The sequence below is a fragment of the Lutjanus erythropterus genome, chromosome 14 (assembly GCF_056507025.1).
Source record: "Lutjanus erythropterus isolate fLutEry1 chromosome 14, fLutEry1.hap2, whole genome shotgun sequence".
Taxonomy (NCBI): domain Eukaryota; kingdom Metazoa; phylum Chordata; class Actinopteri; order Lutjaniformes; family Lutjanidae; genus Lutjanus; species Lutjanus erythropterus.
Window position 1 is genome coordinate 36186266 of NC_139330.1, and position 23676 is coordinate 36209941.

Here is a 23676-nt window from a genome sequence, read left to right on the forward strand (position 1 = left end):
TATGAAGCCTACATGTGACTGACCTGTTTTTGACCTGCCTCACACTCTGACATGTCTGCTGGTCTGTCACCTGTGTGTTTCCCACTCTACGTGGGCAAAAAGACTTCTGGCAGCCAGGAGTATTTAAAGCAGCGTAGGGTTCGTTCACTATGTTCTTTTCTGGCCTCGAGGTGAGTACACAGCACGATCCCCTTCATATCTTTATTTCACTGCTTTACAACCACAAATTCTCATGGGGCATTATGTCCAACAGATGTCACAGATGAGGAGTTTGGGTCTGCTCTGCTTCCTCATCGGAGCATCATATGGTAAGTTGACGTTAAGTTTTGGTTTCTTTTTTTTCCTGCTTATGAAACATCTTAACATACAGCTTTCCTTTGTTGTTTCACTTTCACCTGCTTTAACTTTGTTTTCTGTTGTTGTTGTTTTTTCAACAATATGAGTTTTCCATTTTTTCCCCGAAAAAAGATTCAATTCAATTAATACAGATCAGACATCTGCCCCCACCCCCACCAAAATGTCTGAGTGGACAAAATTAAAGTTAGAGAAAAAAAAGTTAAATAATGACAGTAATAAATATAACAATATATCTATGCCTCTATCCACAGATATAACAGGTAAGATAAACAAACAAACAAAAAATAATAGTTATAAATGCACATATATGTATTTTGTAAGTACAAGAGATAGACATTCTGACATGATAACATACTGAGTACATTATACTTTTACATAATGCTGCACTACATGTAGCCTTCATAACAGATTGCCCAGACTTTAACTGGTCTACAGAACCATACAGAAGCTATGCTTTCACTTTGTGAAAATCATCGTAATCAACCCTGTTTGACAGTATTATATACTGGATATAGCTATAAATATCATATCATATCATATCATATCATATCATATCATATCATATCATATCATATCATATTATATCATATCATTGTTTTCCTGTGAAACTCAGAGTTTTTGTGGATTAACAAAGTAAACCCAGCCCTCAATCACCATCAGGGTGGAATTTTCCCTTCTGGGTGAAATATCCCTTTAAAAGTCATTATTTTATGTGAGTTAGGGTGCTTTCACACCAACAAGTCCAGACCAGACGAGGTCAGTGTGATAACACCGTAAGAGTGGAGGGTCCAGGCAGCCAAAGGTAAACTAAATTGGGACACAACAGTCAAGGGCCAACATTTTCATAAAAAATGATTTTTTTTATTTTTTTATTTGTTTTATTTTATGTGGACCTTATTGTCCCAGTTCTCAAGAATGGATGTAATATTATCACAGTGAAAATGTGAGGGTTTGTCTCAGTGGTGTTCTCTACGTGTCCACAGCGGCTGAGCTCTGTTTTAATGAGCTGGGCTGCTTCACTGACCTGCCTCCCTGGGGGGGCACTGCTCAGAGACCAGCCTCCGTCCTGCCCTGGCACCCTGAGGAGATAGGCACCCGCTTCCTCCTCTTCACCCCAAAGAACCGCTACTATCAGGCAAGACAAGGTTTTATTTTGTTTAGTTTGGTAACTGTTAAGGAGAGGAGTCTGTGTCTGTGTATAACCACTGTGGAGAAAAAAGGAAATCAATTAACGTATGGGTTCATGTTTTTTTTCTATCTTAAAATGATACTCTCATGCTCAGTGGTGGATTCAGGTTGTCTGAGGAGCAGGGGCAAAAAATATAAAAAGGGCACCAGCTGTGTGGGGAGGGGCAGCAGTGCCCTGAAACTTCATGATGTAACAGTTCCAAGATGAAAATTAATTATATCTCAAAGTATAAAGATTACTAAGTCTCTGTAATAAAACACACAGAGGGAACAATTAAATATTTAACTCTAGATAGGTTTCTTTTTTAGATGGTGGACACATTCATGGGGCAAAGTGTCTTTGATAGCTGATCAAAAGACTGTGGTCAACGTTTGTAATAAACATTCACTTTACATAGTTTGTAAATTCTTGTTGACTCAATCATAAAATGCCATTTCAGAGTTGGATCTGTTTGTTAGTCTTTCATATCATATTAGCATGTCATGTAAAATATTAGCTAGCAATAGCTGACTATTGTTATAGTCATCAAGCCTCTGAAAGAAACTGCCTCACTGAGTTTGCCACTCATATAAATGTTTAGCTAAAAGGAGCCGAATCACAAAAACTTTATGGATTGCTGACATGTGCTATTAATTTTGCTCAGCCTACCTGTATTTTGTTGGTTATCGAGCCTGTTTGTCCTCCTTATTAACCATATCAGGAGCATGGACGCATCATTAATGTCAATAAGCTGATTAAGTCAAAGGAAAAATCTTCGGGACAAGGTATCTTTCCAGCAGTGTTTCCAAACTTTTTTCCTGAGGACACAGTTTTTTTGAAATGACAAACCATTGCAACCCAAGTTACAATAAACCTTATTAATTAATTCATGAATAAAGGAACATTACTGACCATTTTTACTGCCATTTTTATATACATATATACATTATATACATTTATATATATATATTTTAAGACTTTATGAATTAATTAAACACATTTTGAATCCTTTATAAAAGGTGACCTGCAGAATTTCCTCCATATTTTTTTATTTTATTTGGAGACCCAACTAAAATCTCTCAAGCATGGCACATTAAAACAAGACAGCTACTGTAAACATACTGCACAAGACATAAGACACATGTGACAGCTAGCTGGGTCTGTGACAGTGATGAAATGGCACTGATTACATTAAAAACTCAAACTGAATACATCAGTAAATTTTTTCTCAGTAATGATGAGAAATGACCAGATTACCCATAGATCTACTCTGTAAAGAAACACTAAGCTAGAAATCTGGAGAGAAAGAATACGACAAACTATTTACATGTTTACAGCCTGTAGGAACAACTTCATCTCCTACAGCACCGGTTCCCAACCTGGGGTCTGGGGCCCCCTTAGGGGAATGGCAAAAATCTCAGGGGGTCCCCAAGGCTTTGTCTGCTCTTAGAATGTCAAAAATTTGATTTGCACAAGTTAACTAAAATCACAATTTATACAAAAGTCTGTATACAAAACCCTTTAAAAAGATACTTTTACTTTGCCATAACTGAAAAATAGTATAGGCTACGTAGGCCATACCTCTGTGACCTCTCAAGCTCTGTGAAAATGAAAAATTTCTCATTTCTTTTGGTAAAGATAAATTTGTATTAGCCCAGGGGTTCCCAAACTTTTCCCCCAAAAGCAGAAGCCTGCCCCCCCTTTTTTGAAAGCCCATTGACAATACTACAAGAAATGTAAAAATATAATCCTAAAAATTATTTTTTAAATTATATTTTACAATGACACGTAATGATATCTAATAATAATAAAAACTCAATTTACATTTTTTTTTTTTTAATTTAGAATTTTCCCTCATCTTCCCCCTGAGGCCTCCATGGTACCCTCTGACAGCCTACTCAGTTGGGTTGTTACAAAAAGAAAGTTAAGCCACTAGAAAAGAGACATTTAATAAAGGTAAAGGTTCTAACATTGGCAACAATTACAATTAATTTTAATGTTTAACAATAAAGCTTTGGAATCACTTATTGGTGTATGTTTGGGCTGGGGGGCTTAGCTTAGGGGATGGGGACCATTGTCCTCCTGGGTCATGTCTAGATGGGAACACTTGATTTGCAAAACTCTCACGAGTTGGTTTAATTTAGAATGATCACTGTCACAAGATTTTTCATGGGTCTGGGGTTTCCTTCTAGACATGAACATCCTCCTGCCAGTACAGCCTGAGGGAGGGGGAGGAAGAGAGAGACCCCTATGATTTTTCAGAAAAAATCACCACTCGCTGTTTAGAAGTAAAGTCACTAAAAGGGTCTGAAAAGTCACTAAATCTGTTTGCAACACTGGCCGTGCTGTGTGACCAGCCTGGGTTCTGCCCCCTAGTTACAAGAGCATCTCTGTGATGATGTTGCACTGAAACCTGCCTACTTAGAGGCAACAAGAGGACAATGCATCTTCTAGCATGGAAGGCGGTCTATGGCCCATGTTTTGTCCACTGTAAGGCACCATAGAGGGAACCTGATCATGTTTTCTCTACCTTAGAGGACACTTAATCACATTGTCTTGGACACTGGGCCACACGAGAGGGCATTCTCTCATGTTCTTATGCACCATCTTTAAATTTATGTGTTTTTTGGAATTTCTCAAAGTAATTTCAATATAAGTGATGGCAACAGACCACAGTCCTCATTGTGTGCAAGAAAAGATTCTCAAGTTCACACGAAGTCAGCATGAGTTAGACAAATCCAAAGGATTCTATTCACAGTTACAGGTTTATTATGATGAATTTCTTATGACCTTGCTGAAGCAGTGGGACAGTAACACAAAGACCACAACTTTGAAAGATATCCAAATAATCTGACTAACTGCAGACTGCAGAAGCCTCATATTAGCTTCAGCTGAACTTTCTGAAAAAGAGTTCACACATCTCTTTTGCTCAAAACAAAGCTGTTGGATTTTGTCCCCCGTTCCTAGTTGAAATCCAGTTAACAATTATAAAAACCAGCAATGCTTTTTATGTACACGTGGCCATGTGAGTATTGTATTATGACAGACTTTAAAAAATGCGGATCTATCGTTTAAAGCTCTAAATTGCTTTTCTATTGAAACCGTCAGGAGATCAAGGCTGATCAAACCATCGAGGTATCAAACTACAGTGGGATGAGAAAGACTCGATTCATCATTCCTGGTTATTTGGAGAAAGGAGATGAGGACTGGCCACAGGACATGTGTAAGGTAAGAAAGAACACATTGAAAAAGTCCTTCAAGGATGTTCTATGTGAAAATCATGAAGAACGGACAATGACAGTTTAATCAAGGAGCATCATAAAAAATGAATATGTGTGTATGTTTATGGAAAAACTGCTTTGGCCTTCAGAGCCATATTTACCCCAAAATGAATTTCCTTTATTGACTCTTCATCTCTCTAAGAGGAATAATTAAAGGCCTTTAAAGTCTACTTTAATTCCACAATAAGAGTCTTCAAGATGAGATAGCAGTGCAGGTCTGTGGGTATATATGTTAATGTCGCAGCCAAACTGTACGCCACAAGAAGGCATTTACATTTGAAATACCAAATGGGACTCATGTAGTAAGTCACTGAATTTTTCAGAACATGCTTCTGCAAATATTTTATAACAAAAGCCTCAGAAAAAAAAGTGTTTTTTTTTTTTTAAATGGATACAGGAAGTGCTGTATCAACAGCCTAATGCAGTAAACATTTAAGAGGGAAAACAGGATCAGATCTGAAAGCAATGATATATTTATCAAACAGAGCAAATTAAAAATAAAGGCCTGCCTCTAATACAAGCCTGCCTCAAATAAAGGCCAGGTGCCTTCTGCAAGTGAGGTAAATAAAGGCTCCAACTTCTATTTGAGAATTTATGATTTCTATACTTAGTCTTCATAACTTTGCTTTGTTTTAATATCCTGTGACTCTAATTTGCATCGCTATCTGTCTACAATACGCTACACCAAATAGAACAGCTGACCATTTCAATATAAACTCTGGCTCACTTAACAAACTTGCAGGTTAAATGTCTTAATGAAATTTCAATGTAATTTTGTGTAAAATGACAATGTTAAAACTTAATGTAAGGTCTTTTGGTCATAAGGACAAAAATCAGAGTAAACAGTGATCTGTTTTGGCCAAGCTCTTAAAAACATTTTTTTTTAAAAATGTTGCATCATATTAGGTATGAAGAGGAAATAGCTGTTCCTGAGTCTGCCTCTGACTTACATGAAGTAGGCTGTATTAAGTCTGAGCAACGGTTTTTCAGTGAGTTGGTATTGTAGTCCTAGTTTTACTGTGCTTTTCACTTGACCATGACCGTGACCATGCTGAATCACTGTGAAGCTACGGGTGCACAAACTACTGCTTGTTAGGACATCGAATCAGCGGTTTTCCTGACAGGAGAGGAGTGGACACTGGCTGTCACTCCTGGGTGCGTTTCATGCAGGTGAAGAGGCGGGGCATCACTGCAGCCTCCACAACTAAAATGGTGGTCTGACCCCCAGCTGACACTGACCACACAAGCACCTAACAAACAAAGTTTATCAGGGAACTGTTGTTCACCTCTCCTTCTCCCTCTCTCTCTCAGTCTATGTCTCTGTCCGTCTCTCTCCCCCCTTCCTCACCCTCTCGGTCCCTCTCTCCCTCTCTCCCTCACCCTCTCTTCTTGCTGCTGCGGCGCTGTGTGTGGATTTAAAGGAGACAAGGCGATGTGAGGCAGGACTAATAAAAGCTGAAACTCGAACATGAGCTGAACACAGGATTATCCGTTAGCTAACGCTGTTCACTCACTAAGACACCTGCCTGGTTCTTTATTGAATCTCTTCACACCACAACTCAATTTCTGTCCTGTGACTGTTATCTGTCCGAACCCTGTTATGTCCCTGGTCTCTTTGACACCTAGCAGGCTCATAATCATGAGCTTGTGGTCCATCATATTGATATGAATATACATTTTCAACATTTTCAGAGTCAATCTAGGTTTATTAATGTTCATTCTGATCTAATTTGACCCATCTGCCTCGATCTACATCACTTCCAGTTTGTCATTTTTAAACGGTTCCAGAGGTCACTGTAGTGTGAGTGTGTGTGTACATATACATATGCATACATATGCAACAATCTGACGTGAGATCCAGAGTTTAATAGAAATGCAAAAAACACTGAAAAAACTTACAAAACCAGCAAAAAAGGCAAACAAGGCAAACCAAGTCCAAAGTGTGCAAATCCAACAAATAGTCCAAAAATCCACAAAGAGACACAAAGAAACCACTGCGGTCTTGCCAGCACAGTGAAGATAAACTAGCAACTAAGGAGGGAAAGACACAGGATTAAACACACAGGGAGGAGGAGGACAGCAAGACACAGGTAAGGACACGCAAGAACGGGTGACAGTAATCAGTGTTCAAAAAAGAGCAGGAAAACAGACAAAGACAGGATGTAAAAACAACAGACACACAAGGGAAGACAATCAAAATAAAACAGGACATTACCAGATGAACCACAAGACTGTGACACCTTTACTTTAAATTTTGGAATAGTTCACCTGACACTATTAGATCATCTGATTCAGCTGCCATTTTAAAATACTTCTTAATACTTTTTTATTTCCTTGCTTTTATATGATGGTTTTGTTTCTGTTATTTCTTGTTTATCCTCTTCTGCACTCAGGGATTTATTGTCCTCTGTTTGATATTTCATGCTTAACTTTTAAAAGTTTTTAAAATGTGTTGCCATGTCTAGGTTATGCTGAATTGGGAGAGTATGAACTGCATTGTTGTAGAGTGGAAGAAAGGTGTGAAGACTCAATATTCCCAAGCTGCCAACAATGCCAGGCTGGTGGCTGCACAGACAGCATCCATGATCACGTTCCTCATGGTAAATATACTTAACATCATTAACAGGCTCACTGTAGGCAGAGGTCACAACTTCAAAAACAATGATGTGCTCTGATAAATGAATGGTAGAGTGATTGAGAACAACTATGAGTATTCTTTCTTAATGAAAATGACGTTATGAGAATAATCCCTTTATTGTAGATTCATTATTACTGCTTCCAAACAGATTAACAGTGTCTTCACAGAAGCCGAAAACAAAATAAACCAAATAAACTGAAAATATTTTGTATGCATATTGTATGCTGCATGTGTGATATGTGGTGGATCTGAATCTAACATACAGTTGCATGATGCAGGGCAACTACAGGCAGAAGGCTGATAAGTTCCACATTATTGGACACAGTCTGGGAGCTCATGCTGCAGGAGACGTCGGCAGCAGGATCCCCGGCCTCGCACGCATCACAGGTAAACCTGCTGCAGTATTATTATGCTCTGTTAACTGAAGACTGAAGACACTCACTATGGTGCAGAAATGAATTTACTGAGAATTATCTTTAAAAATATGGGCTTTTATGAACTTAGAATCTTTTTTTCCCTTTTTTCTATAAAATATTTTGGGTTTTTGAATTTTAGAAAACATGATATTTTGTTTTATTACATTTTGTGACACTGTGTTTAAACTTAAGTCTAATAATATTAAATTTAATTTACTGACACTGATTACCAGCTTGACACTGATTGACCCTGGCCCAACATATTGGTAATCCATCAATCTACAGTAAAAATAAAGAAGAAGAAGAAGAAGAAGAAGAAGAAGAAGAAGAAGAAGAAGAAGAAGAAGAAGAAATAAATAAACATTCATCCACTCTCCTAATATCTTGTGACCTGATATCAGACTGAATTGTCAGCTCATTACATAGACCTTCATATGCCTGATGTAGGTCTAGTACCAAATCATTGCAAATAAATGGCATGTTGCAATTAGACAGCATGGAGGAGTCTTTTTGCAAGTTTTTGGTTCACTCACCTCTCTCCTACACACCTGTCTCATGTAACAGATGTGTAAAGTGTTCCTTTGTTCTAAAAGACTGACAAGTCCCAAGTTATAAACATTGTTGAATTAAGTTGGAAGTTCTCTACATCTGTAATTTTCAACACACACCTTTTTCGAATTGCAATTTATTTTTTGTTGACCACCTCATAGTTTTGTATGTGAACCAAATGATCCGTGGTGTCATTTTTTCCAACTGGAGCTCAGTAACATAGCGTTAGTTCTTCATGGTTCTCTCCTGCAACCTGATTGGATGCTGTCTGATTGGTTCAAACAAAGTGAATCTTGGGAATTAAGTGTTGACTTGCTGAGAATGAAAAGTGTTTTTCATCTATGGACATGGTGGAGGGTATCAAGTATTTTCAAATCAAAAGGCTCAAGTCCAAGTGAAGTCACGAGTCACTGGTGTTTAAGTCCAAGTCGAGTTGCAAGTCCACTTGAATTTGTCAAGTTGAGACTAAAGTAATCAAATTTGTGACTCAGTCTGACTGTGTCAGTCTGAGTTGTGTGACTTGAATCCACACCTCTGCTGACAATGATCACCAGCTGGACACTGATGGACACCAGCCCAACAATAATGTAATTACTTAAAATTCTAATAATACCCAGAGTAAATGGGCTGAGACTGATGCCACTATTGGCAACCAACAGCATCTTTATTATGAAAGGATGTTCCCCTTTGTTTAAGTTATCATGTGATTTAGTTTTCTGAGACAGCTCAGTATCTACATGTTTGATTATTAGATTTTCTAAATTAATTATAGTAATAAGATCAGATTGTATCCAGGTCCTTCCACTGATCCCTCTGTGTGTCGTCTCTGTGCTCAGGACTGGACCCAGCTGAACCTTACTTCCAGGGCACTAATGCCTCTGTGCGCCTGGACACCAGCGACGCCACCTTTGTTGATGTCATTCACACCGATGCACTTCCTTTCGACTCCAAACTTGGTACATATCACTTTTAGCAAAAACAATATTCAGTGCTCCATGTTTTCAGCCAATTTCAGTTACCCTTTTGTATGCTATTCTGGCTGTTTCTAGAGCTGGAAATAAAGGAACTGATTCTTGATTATCTTCATCAAATTCAACTCAACATTATATGAATCTTAATGTGAAAGTTCTTTCTGTTTCCATCCTCTCAGGTCTGGGGATGTCACAATCTGTGGGTCACATCGACTTCTACCCCAACGGAGGAGAGCTGATGCCTGGCTGCTCTGCCAACAGAGGCAAACCCACTGACCTGGACGCCATCTGGGAGGGTAAGACACACACAGACACATTTTAATGAAGGAAGTGGAAATGCAGCGATCACAGTGGTGATTTGGTAGTTTTTCTGCCATCCAATCAGACTGCAGTCCTTCACACTCAGTCAGGTTGGCAAGTTTGTGTTCTTTGTGTCTGTGGCTGTCAATGCTGGCTTAGTAAAGCTTTCATAGGTCACTCCCACAGTTCTGATCATTATTTGACCATTTATCCTGTCATGTCGTTTAGTTCTGAACTGAAAAACTACAACTAAGAGCAGCTCATTGTCTTTATCAAGAAAATATCAAGTCTGAATCACATTGTTGTGGAAAAAGAATTATTTTCAATTTTCAGCTGCAACAGTCCAACACATCCCAACAATGTCTCCTAAAAAACACATTTATGTACCACTAATAACTGCCTGGATTATGTTAGTGGTGTCTTTTGCAAGTGAAGGGAATACAACATGTTGCGTCTCATGTGGAGAACACCATCCTTCACTGACCTTAACAGCAGCTGTGAGGGAATTGGATTATTTCCCACCTTGATCCGTAAGGATTCATGATTCCAGTGTCTTTAGACATCTGACATCTCAGGATATGAGTCACTTTGGTGAGTGTCAGCAACCAACAATAATAATAATAATAATAATAATAATAATAATAATAATAATAATAATAATAATTAAAAAAACATCAAGGACAATACAGCAATCATTCACATTTCATTTCATTTTTATCTGTTTTCTGATTGGTCTAAATCCACTAAATTCAGGGTAATTAAGCTCCATGGTTTCTCTGTCTGTGTTGGTTTCTCCTTTGAGAAGCTACAAAGTAAAATGCATGCATAACCTTAAGCACATGATGTGACCTTTGATATACGACTGTGATATGCTGTATACACTACATGTCCAGGGTTCTCAGGTCTATAGGCTCCATCACAGCAGGCATGCTTTCCATACATAACACAATGACTCACATCCTATTTTCTCAACCATGCAACTTACAATGCCGAGGCTCTGTGGAATATTGGAGTTGTCCCAATGGAAAAGTCGTAAAGGAACCCCAGGCGGAGTTATTCCTGCTGGACCAATCTTAGCAAATATTTTCTAATATGGATGACGGCGGCCTTCTTTTGAAATGTGCCGCTGAGCAGCGAGGCTCAAGTGGCAGCATTGGTGCCATGCCTGGGTCTGGAGGGGGTGGGGGCAGTTGGGGACGGGGGGGAGAGGTGGAGAGGCTGAGGGTTGGCACAGCTGAGTCTGCCACTTTTGATGGTATAGATAAGAGAGGGAGAGTGGGAGCCAGGGCTGCATAGCTGGAGGTCTTGGAGCGCCTGGTGTTTGCCCTGTCCTGGAAGAGAAAACAACACAAGCCATGACCTCCTTCTATGTTTGTCTCTGCCAGACTCTGTCTCTCTGTCTCACATTCTGTCTCCAAGATTCTCCTTATTATTCTTTTACTGGTGCTGACTTTCAAATCCTAATTTTCTGTGCTGAGTCTCAGTAGTAAAGTAACAAATTTTATTATATTTTTACAAATAATTCTCCCTTTAGTTGACGACTTCTCATTGTTCCAAACTACCAGATCTTTCTCATGCTCAGTGATGTATCATGGTCAAGGGGGGGGCGCAACGGGGGCCAGCCCCTGTAAACATTAAGTTTGAATAAGGCACGATAATAATTAAATGATGATCAATTAATTGGTTGTTAAGAATTTGATCAATCATGTAAAATTGAATCAATGTACTATCAAATAAACATCTGAAATATGTAGCTCTTTATATATTTCATAGGCTACACTCTTAGATATAAGGGTTCCACAAGGATTCTAACTGAAGGGCTATGGTTCTACCCAGAACAATTAGCTTCTGAGGATCCCTTTTTGGAAGAAAGGTTTTGTGTTCTTTGTAAGACTAGGAGTTCCATTCAGAACCCTTTTCATCCAAATAACCTTTTTTAGAGGAAATAGTTCCTCAAGGATTGTTGAAATCCTTGAGGAACTCTTTCAAGGGTACAAAGTACTCAGTGGAACCCCCTTGGTTGATTCTAAATAAAACCCTTGGAATATTTAAAGGTTCTCGGTAGAAACCCCTGAATGTGTTCTAGATAAAACCCAAAAGATTCTGGGTAGAACCTCCTGAATGTGTTCTAGATAAAACCCTTGGACTATTTAAAGGTTCTCGGTAGAAACCCCTGGATGTGTTCTAGATAAAACCCAAATGATCCTTGGTAAAACCTCCTGAATGTGTTCTAGATAAACCCTTGGCATATCAAAAGGTTCTCAATAGAACCCCTGGGTGGATTCTTGTTAGCACCCTCAGAAAGGTAGAAGGGTTCTAGATAGAACATCCAGAGAGGGTTGTAAGTGGAACCATTGCACCATAAAAGGGTTCCCTGTAGAACCTCTTACAGGGGGTTCTAGATACAACCCTTTATGTTGGGTTCTCAGTAGAACTCTTTGAAAGAGTTCCGAGTGAACATTTATAAAAAGTTTTAACAGGAACCAAAAATGGGGGTGGATGGAATGCTGTCAGAGAACTTGCAATATATATAATATATAAACAATATATAAAGTTTTGATTGAGGGGTTGTTTGGTAAATGTAATTTTTTTAAGATTTTGTAAGTATGACTAATCGATTAATTGATCATAATTTTTTTCTGATGATCAGTTAAGCCTAGTTTGGACCCCCCTGTGGACCCCTAATAATAAAATGATCACTTTCTTGTAATGATATGGCACTGACACCCTGTTACTGAAACAAATACCAATCATGGTATTTTCTGCTAAATATAGTATATAATATATGTTATTCTATATACTAATACAATAAGTATAGTAGATGTATATTATCAAACATTTTTTCCAAAGAGTGAAGACTTTCAATTTTAGTGGACCAGCTTGCTCCTTCTTGCTATTTCTTCAGTATCAAAGTAATCCAGTGATATGTAGTTGTCTGTATCGTTACACATCAAACTGGAACTGCTAACAGCTAATTTGGCTACTTTTAATGATGCTAATTTGCCAAAATATACAAAAATATTGGTATTTCTTGTTTTTTGTGCTCTGCTCCTACTACCCAGGTCAAATATAACCCTCTGACAAAACAACTAGCCCCAGTCTGCCCCCCCAGTAAAATTCTTCTAGAACTGGCATTGGCATTCACATCTTCACACAATCCTTGTTTCCTTACCCTCTTTTTCCACATTTGTTCCTATTTTTTGCCAGGTACCAAGAAGTTTGATTCCTGCAACCATATCCGTGCATATGAGTACTACAGCGAGAGCATCGTCAAACCCCAAGGATTTGTAGGCTTCCCCTGCTCTGACAAGGACAGTTTTGCTAATGTGAGTCCAATATCTACACATTCCTGACCAAGTGGGTATTTTTTTACAGAATTCACAAAATGAGACATTAGTGTCTCATTCTATATGATGGGATCAGTTAGAATTCTCTAAATGTCAGAGGTGTGGAGTCAAGTCACATGACTCAGACTGGAGTCAGACTCAAGTCACAAAGCTGATGACTTTATACTCAACTTTCAAGACTTGCAATTCAACTTGGTCTAACACCAATGAATTGTGTTTTCCTGTCATTTTCTGAATCAACTAATGTTAACACTCTTCATTCTCTACATGTTAACACTTAATTCCCCAGATCCACTTTGTTTGCACCAATCAGACAGCATCCAGTCAAGAGAACCATCAAGTAATAAAGTTATGGAGCTATCAGTTCAGTGTTCAATGATCCAGCATTATCGATGCAAAGTGAAAATATCAGTCTTTATTGTCATCTTTAATATTCACCTTTATTTTAAAATACCCTGTGTCACAATCGTCTGGAAACATTGAGTCATGAAATTGTTGAGTCATAATTTAGTTGCTTTTTGTGAGCTGACATAACTGAATGTGTTAAATAGACGTATGAAACTGTCTGAGATCCATCACAGATCCTTGAATTGAGTCGAATCAAACTCTTACTGTGGCAGACTTTATGATATTGGCATGTATTTTATTATTGTCCAAATAATCAATATAATATTGCATCATGATTGAATTTGTGATTTACAGCTCTAATAAATAGTTGACGGAGCTTCCATGACATCACCCATAAGTTTCTTAAAGCCCAGAGTGTTGGCTCTGGCTAAACCAAAATGGACCAAGACTTGGAGTCAAATAAAGCAGCTAGTCACCTGTGACCACCAAGTGCTATCTTCCTAAATGTGTAATATTTTTCCTAATGTGATACGATCATGATAAAAATCATAATTACTTTGGACAGCTTTATGCACAGTGAAAAAACAAAATACAATTGTATAAGAGTTTCTTAGATTAAGAGTTCCCATTTAGACACCACCCTGTGCCAGCACCCACCTGTTACCCTTAATTATGCATAGCTTTAAGCTTTGATATAATTTAGACAATTGAGTTATATAAAAATTCAGCCCCTGTACAGTTGTCATGAACAGGGAAATTAGCTACAGTACACTGTACACTGTAAAAAAAAAAAAAAAAAACAGTTGAGAAAACTCAAAACTTCAAGGCAACATACTGCAATAGAGTTTTGAGTTTTGGGCCCAACTCAAACTCTTAAGTTTTGACATGAACTTTAAAAAGTTTTGCTAAGCTATAATTTTTAGTTGAGATAATTTACTTGTCTTCTTTAGATAAACTTGAATCTTTGAGTTTTAGAAACTTATTTTTTTTCATTGACTGAAAAATTAATTAATTTACTCAATATTTTTAACACAATGTTTTGTGTTTCCAAAATTCAAAGCTTTAAGTTCATCTAAAGAAGACATAGATTTTCAGTAGTTGGCAAAACTTAAGAATTTGTGTTGGGCTCAAAATTCAAAAATCTATTGCAGTCCATTGCCTTGAAGTTTTAAGTTTTCTCAACTTTTTAGTTTTTACAGTGTAAAGTTTAACATTTTAATATGGGGCTTTACGGGGTTTGACTTACTTTTGGAGCCTCAAGTGGCCATTCGAGAAGCTGCAGTCTGACGCTTCACGTTGGCTTAATTTTTCATCCCTGGAGGTTGCTGCATGTTTGTATTTGTACAATGACTGACTTAAAATGTCTGGCAAAGGGGCCACAGACCAAGGATCTGGAGGAAATCTTGTATCCTCAGTTTTAAAAGTGACTCAGGGCCATCAGATGGGGTCAGACGAGAGCAGGACTGGAGAAGGAGAAGGGGCATGTGTCTGGGACTGCCACCTGTTGCTGTATGACACTGATATGGCTGTGAACCATTTCTTTGGTTTTAGAAGTCGATTCGGCAAGATTGGATTTTTGTGGCGGCGATAGGGGGAGGGGATGTAAATGGGCTTCCCTCATGTCTTCCACGGGGAGGGCTTGTATCTGCAGCTGTTGGTGTTAATGACAGTTTATCCCTGCTTTGGACACATGTCCCCGATCAAAGGAGGCCCGGAGAGCTCCGAGCATGACCTCATATGACTATGTCCCTGTTGAGAGATGACAGCACCTCCTTGTCGCTCACCTCGTAAACACTCCCTGGTGTTATTCCTGCAGCCATAGCTGACAGCCGCAAAGTCAGCCTGTTCCCACACAGGAACTTAGTGCAAAACCAGCACCATTCTCCACCTTCATATTTATAAGGTGGCAATCTGCAACATTTTGAAGGAGTTTTCCCTGACTACTGATTGATAGAGAAGAGTCAGTCCATCTTCATACCTCACTCTGTCCTTGTCTTCACAGGGAAAGTGTTTCCCATGTGCAGACGACAAATGTCCTCTGATGGGCCACAATGCTGACAAGTTCATTCTGACTGATGGCATTTCCAAGACAAAGTACTTCCTCAACACGGGCAGATCAAAGCCCTTTGGCAGTAAGTACCCTGCTCCTTCTGTCCTGGCTAAAATAAAAGTGTGACCTTCGATTTCACTGTGAAGAACCGCTGCAACCTTTTTTATTTTCCAATGAAAAAGTGCTATTTCCACCCCAGCTTGCAACATCCCATTCAGTAGAATCTAGGTAGAATAAAAAAAAATGTCATCCATGAAATCAGACTAATTTCTCAAGTCTTGGAAAGTTAGAGTAGTACTTGAAGTCAAAGTGTTATGTTGCCTTTGTCTGAACCTCAGTATATCAAACATTCAAGTTTCCAGGGTTTTTGAGTATCAGGCAACACACATTTTTAGACAATAGTAATTTATACTACATTATGCATCCAGAATATTAAAGGGGTGGTTCTTCCAAAAGGTAATAGGGATGTAAACATTAATGCCCTCGTCCTCTGCTGAACTGTAGTGTCAGCACCACTGAGCTAGTTAGTGCGTTGATACAACTGGCAGGTATGATTTGAAAGAATGAAAATAGTTCCTTAAAAAACTGCTGTGACAAGTTGTGTGGATTATCTTGAATAACTGGGTCATGATTTCTGGAAAGAGACATTACTGTTGAGTTTTTCAAAAGTATTTTTGGTGCTTTGTGCACCAAAAGCTGAGTGCCGTCCATTTTAATTATTTTGGTGAGAACTCAGAGAAAAATGTTGTTTTCTTTGTCTTATGAGAAATAAATGAAATTCTTATTTTGAGCTCATAAAAGTCTCATTTGACCCTCCTGAACCTCCACAGGAGAAAAAAGGAGCAAAAGAAAAGAAAAGCAGAAGATCTTTTGCTGAGCTCATTACTTTAATTTGACCACTGAGGCAAATTTAAGATCTAATTTAAGACAAACAAGTTTTCTTTTATCTCAAGAGCTGATTATTTAAGACAAATTTAAGATCAGAGCAGTGAGACAAAAAAACATTTTAACTATATGCTCAGATTATGGACAGATATAATCCTTCTATATCCTATATTCGTGAACAATGGGAAAATGATTTAGGGGTCCCACTGTCAGACGAGGAATGGGACATGGCACTTTCTAGGGTTCATTCCTCCTCTTTATGTTCAAGGCATGCCTTAATACAGTTTAAAGTTCTACACCGGCTACACTTTTCAAAAGCTAAACTTGCTAAACTTGCTTCGAATGTAAGCAATATGTGTGACAGGTGTAAACAGACCCTGGCAACAGTTTGTCACATGCTTTGGTCTTGCCCAAAACTTGCCCCTTTCTGGTCATCCTTTTTTACTGTAATATTATGCCCTCTCCTATTACTGGTATTTTTGGTGTACTCGTAGCTCCACGTGATTTCAGTTTCCCTGTGTACCTACAGAAGGTTATTGCTTTTTCTTCTCTATTGGCTAGACGTTTAATCTTGTTTAAATGGAAGGATGTTACACCACCATCACACAATCAGTGGATCAAAGACGTGATGCAGTATATCAAGCTGGAGAAAATGAGATTCACCCTTAATGGCTCGACCAAAAGGTTCTATGAAACCTGGGATGTGAATAGCTTACCTGGCTTGGAACAATGAACTCTGGACTGCTCAATCTAGGCTTAAATGTACTATGATGCACTCGTTTTGTTTTTGTTTGTTTGTTTGTTTGTTTATTTGCTGTCTACCTTCTTGTTTGCTTGTTGTTGTTGTTGTTGTTGTTTGTTTGTTTGTTTGTTTGTTTTCTTCTTTCTTTAATGTGAATTTCTTGCTTTGGTTGCTGGAAATTTCCAGTATCCTTTATTTTTTTGCACATAAATGCAACTTGAGATAACAACATATGTTAATGCCTTAAATGTTAAATGGAAAATTCTGATGAATAAAGTGTTTTAATAAAAAAACAAAAAAAAAAAAACATTTTAAGATCTTCAGTTGGGCTCAAATTAGTCTGAGACAAGACAAAGGCTATTTCTCAGGAGCCGAATTTAAGAAGTATGAAAAAATGTTCAAATTCTCATATTGGTCTTAATTTAAGATCATATATGTCAAGAGGACACAGGCTAGGCAAAGATGACATTTTATTTTGAACTTTTCCTTTCCTCTGAGAAGGCAGACATCTCTATGACCGATATTCTCTAAACTCTGCAAGTCACACCAAAACTTTCTAGATAAAAAAACAGCAACAGATAACGGGACAAATGTGTAGTTTGGATTTTAAGGAGAACTTGGCTGACCAGATCTCAACAAACTAAATGTGGAACAAAGAGTATATTTGTGTGGGACATGGTACCGGTGCTGAGAGGCCGTCTAAAATGCTGCTGTTACTTAATCTTTCTGGCAATTATCTTTGAGTTTCAGTAGCCACACGTTTCCTGTGAGAATCAGCTGTACTGTGTTTCCCCTAAATCTTCACAAATTTTGCAAAGAATCACTTTTCACAGTCTTGAGTAGTTTCCCAGTCTTTGCTAAAGCAGCACTTCCTTTTCTTTGTGTTAGTTTCCATCATAGTCTCATAAATCTCATAGTTTGTGACTACGATACTCACAATTTATCCCATAGTATCTGTCCTGTAGTGGTTTGACTTTTGAACTCTAGAGCCAATCACAATGTAGGACATTGTCTGAATATGTGGGACAAGTACCATGCAGTCTCAAACTTTTGCAAGCTTTTCTCCTGGGGAACCACTTTTTAAAAATGACAAACCATCATGACCCAAGTCAAAATAAGCCTTATCAATAAATTCTGGGTCATTGTTCATGTTCAAAAGAACTTTACTCACCATTTTTATTGCAATTTCCATACCATCATATATCATTTTGATGCTTTATTGAAACTATACACGTTAAAGCTTTACAAATAAGAAATAAATTCATTTAGGCTGAGTTAACAGGCCATCTCATTGTTTTTACTTCCTCTTATGAGGAAAACACACATTTTAGCCTTAATGAAACAACATAAGTACATTTAGACACAATTAACAGGCTCTAGTTTTTTCCTCTCATTATTAAAACAATAGACTCATTTTATATGATATATAAATATGTACTGCAGATATAAATCTTGAATTTGCAGATTTTCCACCATAATCTTAAATTTATTTGGGCACCCAAATAAAATCTCCTGGGATCCACCTTCGGGTCCCGACCCAGTCTTTGAGAACTGAAGGGACTGTTCTAATGGGAACTGTCCCTTTAAGTTACAGGCTACATGTTAAGTTATAGCTTACACCAGGCCTAAAGGGGGAAACATGAACCATTAGTCAATCACAACCTGCACTGCTTAAAGCAAGCTGAATGTTGTCACACAGTGCTCAACTGAGTATGGAAAAGTCCAAGGCTCTGGCTATTTCCTGGAAGCAGTGCACACACCAAAATAGAAATAGAATCTGCAGAAAAGATTTGTTGTTATAGAATTTCAAAGTTTTCACTTTATATTTTCTCCCTGCATTCTTTGAAAATGGTATATCTATCAAAATGTTATAACACTACATGCTTGAGGCATGGAAAAATAATGTGACTGCTTACTCTCCTTTTCTATCTTTAGCTTACAGCTACAAAATTACACTGACTCTGGATGGTCCCAGCTGGCCCAACCTAGGCTTCATGTATGTGGCACTCGCTGGAGACAGGGACAACACCAAGGAGTACCGGCTTCATATGTAAGAACATGAGAACACTTCTGTAGGTTTTAGTCTGTCGCTCCACTGACTGAGGTGAAGGTGCTAAAGAGGACCTCCCTCCTTGTTTTTGTTGACCCAGCCTGAGAGTTTGAACAACTGTACCTTTTCTTATCTGATCATGTGACTCCCTGCTGCCTGAGGGACAGATCTACTGATGGTGTCATGTTACAGATTTTACACTATCTCTGCATGCTGCACCAGGAGCAGAGGCACTGGGCATTACAGATTTTCCCAATCTTTTAAACAGGTTTCCTGAAACTCCACAAATATCTTGCAAAAAGTGAAAATAAAAAAATGAAAAATGGAAAAAGATTTATGGCATGTAAATGTATGAAGGCTGTTGCCATGTTGTATTATAATACTATGAATATATAATATACTGCGAGGGTTTTAGGCTGCAGTTTCACTAACAGCCACTAGATGGTTCCTCCACAAACTGTTCCACTGCACAGGTAAACAAGTGCAGGAACAGAAGTGTGAAGCACATTTGTTATTTGTTTAATGGGCTCCACTCATGACTCCTCCCTCTTAACCAGATGATTTTTCAGTTGAGTGGTAATCCTAAACTCCAGGCGTCAAAGTGTCCTTGTTCTCCTGCAGTGTTTGCAGAGAGAAGGCATTTATTAAAGAGTCCCTCAGTGGACTTTTTCCACAAGAACTGAGGCCATGTTCAGTGAGGGAGAGTGTACGGCTTACTATTTAAAGGGATAGTTCAGATTTTCTGAAGTGTAGTTGTATGAGGTACTATAGTATCTATAGTCAGTGTACTGCCTACAGTAGATGGCAATCAACACGCCCCCAGTTTGAAGAAGCAGCCGGAGTACCAGTGCAGAAAGTTGTGATGCACCAATATCGATACCAGCATCAGGTATTGGTCTGACACTGTCCTCATAGTGGTACTCATAAAACTAATCCAACACACAACACCCAATACCACATCAAAAAAAAGTTGCCCCTTCAGCACAAGCAAGCTGATAAAACGTCTAAAGAGCCAACACAACACAGGGTTCGAGGAGTTTGTTAATGCTTGGTCACACAGTCAGTATCAGCATCATCCACTAATGACCACAGTGACATGCTGTAAAGTGTCGTCCAAATTAGACTGCTGGGGAAAAAACACTTCAGGCTGTTCTTTGGCAACTGTCCATAAAACTGAAACACAATCATACAGTGCACCTGTGGACCACAGCCACTGTCCAGTAAGTCCCACTGGGTGTAAACTAGTTCAATGCCTTGGCTAATTAATCCAAGGACAAAGAAAAAAACAAGAAGTCTGTAACCCTCTTTTCTTAGTTGTTCTTGTGGCTTTAGCTTCTTCTTTATTCTGCTGTTAATCTTCACCAAAACAGCCTGACACTACAGTACACCCAACAGCAGGGGTAACACTCCACTGTTACACTCATACCTATCCCTCCTAAACAATGTCAGGCAGGAACTAATAAGCTCTTACGCAAGGCAGACATGAAGAGGCAACTTAAATACTACACATGTAAATGTATAATTTAAATACTAGTTTAAGTGCTGTAAATGATAATGAAATAATTATTGTATGTAGCCGTAAACTAATTCTGCAACTTGATAATAATGTTATAGAATTATTCTTATTGAAATATATAATATACACTACACAGCTTAATAAGGAACACAAAATTATCACCGTAACTTAACCAAAAACTCTAATGTTTTCAGTAACTATGGTTACTCTAGCAGCAGGAAACAGCAAAAACCATTTGGTACTTTTAGAAAGTGAAGAACATTTTAAGTGAATGCTATATTTAGAATATTTTCATGACTTTACCTTGCTGTCAGACAAACCTTTCTGATGGGAAATCACCATTAAATACACCAGATATCAGTCTCTCCAAAGCAGCCAGACTCCACTGGTGAAATCAGTAATTTTACCTCTGAATTGCTGGTCTACCACTGCCTCAACTGGTTAGTTTGTTTGTGTGACTTTTAAAAGGAGAGTTCTGATTAACCAAAGTCACACAATAAGACAAACACACTAACAGATCGAGGGAGCTGTAGACCAGTTCTGAGCAGTAAAATTACCTGTTTCATGAATGGAGTCTGGTTGAGCAACAGAGTGATATTTGGCTTATATAACAATGGTGTCCTGTTAGAAAAGTCTGTCTGACAGCAAGGTAAAGTGTTAAGAACATTCTAGATATATCGTACACTTATACTGATATTGATTTTTTAGGTTTAAAATACATGTTGGTACCGACCCTGTCCACAGCAGAACATTGCTTACCTTCCTACACCAGTACTCAATCAGCTACTCAAATTAGAGCATGGCAACCTCCACTGTAGCTAATAGACTGACTGTAGAGAAACACCTCATAGAACCACACTTTAAACAATCTGAATTATCCCTTTAAGTTTACATAAAGCAGAATGATGTAAAAGTATTTTGAAGTTTGACTTTGTTTTTTGAAGATAAGAAATGTAATTCTCTAAGTCCTGTAATGTGTTTTCTGTCATGTGGCATGTTGTTTGTGCAGATCAGATTTCACAGTGATACACAAACCAGATGAAACCAATAAACCAACATGTATAATATGACAAAGAAATATTGTATCATCACAAAGGAAAAAGTAGTTGGACTGTTACTGTATATATAGAAACTGCAATGAAAGTGCAAAGTACTATCATCACATTATGATATTACTACAATATGTGGTGTTTTGAGTGAGACCTCTCATGCCATGTCTCCAGGGGAACACTGAAGCCTGGAAGGACCTATGAGATGCTGATCGATGCTGAGGTGGATGTGGGTGATGTGACAGAAGTGAAGTTTAGGTGGAACAACCACATCTTAAACCCCATGAAGCCCAAGTATGGTGCATCCAAGGTGGAGCTGCAGAGGGGAAAAGACAAGGAGATGTAAGTTTGTCTTTTCAGTGAACATGACTGCCACTCCTCACAGTTTAAAGGGACAGATCACTACCACTAGTTCTGGCAGATTCTGAAGTAGATTCTACTGCAGAAAGAAAGTAGTTTCTACATGAAACTGCTCACAACAAGGTCTGTGGAATAAACTGAGTAATGGGGGTCATGATTTTTGAAAAATGACACTGTTTTAGAATTTTTCAAATGTATCTTTTTGGCACTTTGAACACCAAAGGGCTAGAGGTATCTAGTTCCATTATATTGGAGAGAAGGCAGACATCTCTACAGCTGATATCTCCAAAACTCTGCAAATCGCACCCAAACAGTATAAATGGGGATATTTTTGATTTTGGGGTGAAATCTCCCTTTAATGTGAGATGATACAGAGCACTTACACAATGATATCTTCCAATCATCAGCCATCAGCCCAAAAATGTTGACATGTATAAGAACTGATGAAGAGAGCTTGTCTGTGTTTCTGTTCCCCGTAACACTGTGCTGTAGTTCATAGACTAGCTTTGGCCACCAGAGGGCAGTGTGGGACTGCCCCTAGTGCCCTCTAGTGGTTAGGGCAGCTGGAGTGGGGGCTGGGGGGCTGGGGATAGGGTGAGATGGTATGGAAAAGTACATTCTGAAGATTATTAACTGATGCTTTATCAGCCTTTCTTTTTAAATAATTACAGTACATCAAGAAATAAAATTCTAGTGATGGAGGAAAAGATTTTGCTCATTCTGGAACAAAACAGAACAAAAATAATTTTAATTCTTGGTTTATTCAATATTTTTGGAATTATTTGTGTAAATATATTTTGGCTTCTCAGCCCACACTGATTTCAATCAGTCAGTGTGTTATAACATCAGTGAGCAGGAGGAATAATAGCCAGAATATCCATCAGCGTTCTTTTCTACAATGTTTCACTCAGTCTCTTCAGTCTCTTTACCTCCTTTTCTTCTTTCACAGCATGTTGTTCTGTGGAACAGAGAACGTGGTGGAAAACACCATCCAGTCTGTGCTCCCATGCCAAGCTTAAAGAACCACAGTCACCATGTCACTCAGGGTCTTTCAATAAAGATTTTGCATCCAAACCTCTTCAGCTCACTCTCCTGTGATCCTTTGTACTGTTGTGCAGGATGTATCAGAGTTATATAATGATCCGACAATGTAGGGAGACCAATGAAAGGGCAGATCGACTATGAAGTCACTGAAAGACACAGATTAGACAGGAAACGTCACAACAGCAGCTTTATATTAATTAAGGAAACATTTAAATCTACACTTCTGGTCACGATGCTGAGAATATCTTGTTATTGTTGTGTTAGTCCTGCCCTCTTTCCAGTGATGTTATGTTTTAAGAAACCAATTAATCGTGTGTTCTGTAAAATGTCCATCAGAGTTTCCAGGTGATGTCTTCAAATGTCTGCTTTTGTCAGCAGTTCAAAACCCAAATATATTCAGCTTACAGTCACAAAATACCAAAGCAAACAGAAGCCTGAATCTGAATATTTTTAATGACTCCAAACAAATGATCATTTATCAAAATTGCTGCAAATTAGTTTACTTTCAACTGACTAATTGTTGCAGTGCTAACATGGATCTCATCCACACAGATTACCGATCATTTTAGGGGCATTTTATTCCTTTTGTAGACTGTAAGAGTAGA

The 23676-nt window shown here is 38.3% G+C and overlaps 1 protein-coding gene across 1 annotated transcript; it reads left to right on the top strand.

Annotated features, from left to right (window-relative positions):
- Window positions 1-253: 253 nt before the first annotated feature.
- LOC146315918 (inactive pancreatic lipase-related protein 1-like) lies at window positions 254-23109 on the top strand. The gene is made up of 12 exons (XM_084735527.1): window positions 254-308; window positions 1341-1492; window positions 4634-4753; window positions 7272-7406; window positions 7723-7831; window positions 9246-9365; window positions 9560-9676; window positions 12888-13006; window positions 15378-15507; window positions 18988-19102; window positions 21842-22009; window positions 22977-23109. The coding sequence occupies exons 1-12, from the start codon at window positions 254-256 to the stop codon at window positions 23044-23046; spliced, it is 1410 nt and encodes a 469-aa protein (XP_084591653.1). The 3' UTR covers window positions 23047-23109.
- Window positions 23110-23676: the final 567 nt, after the last annotated feature.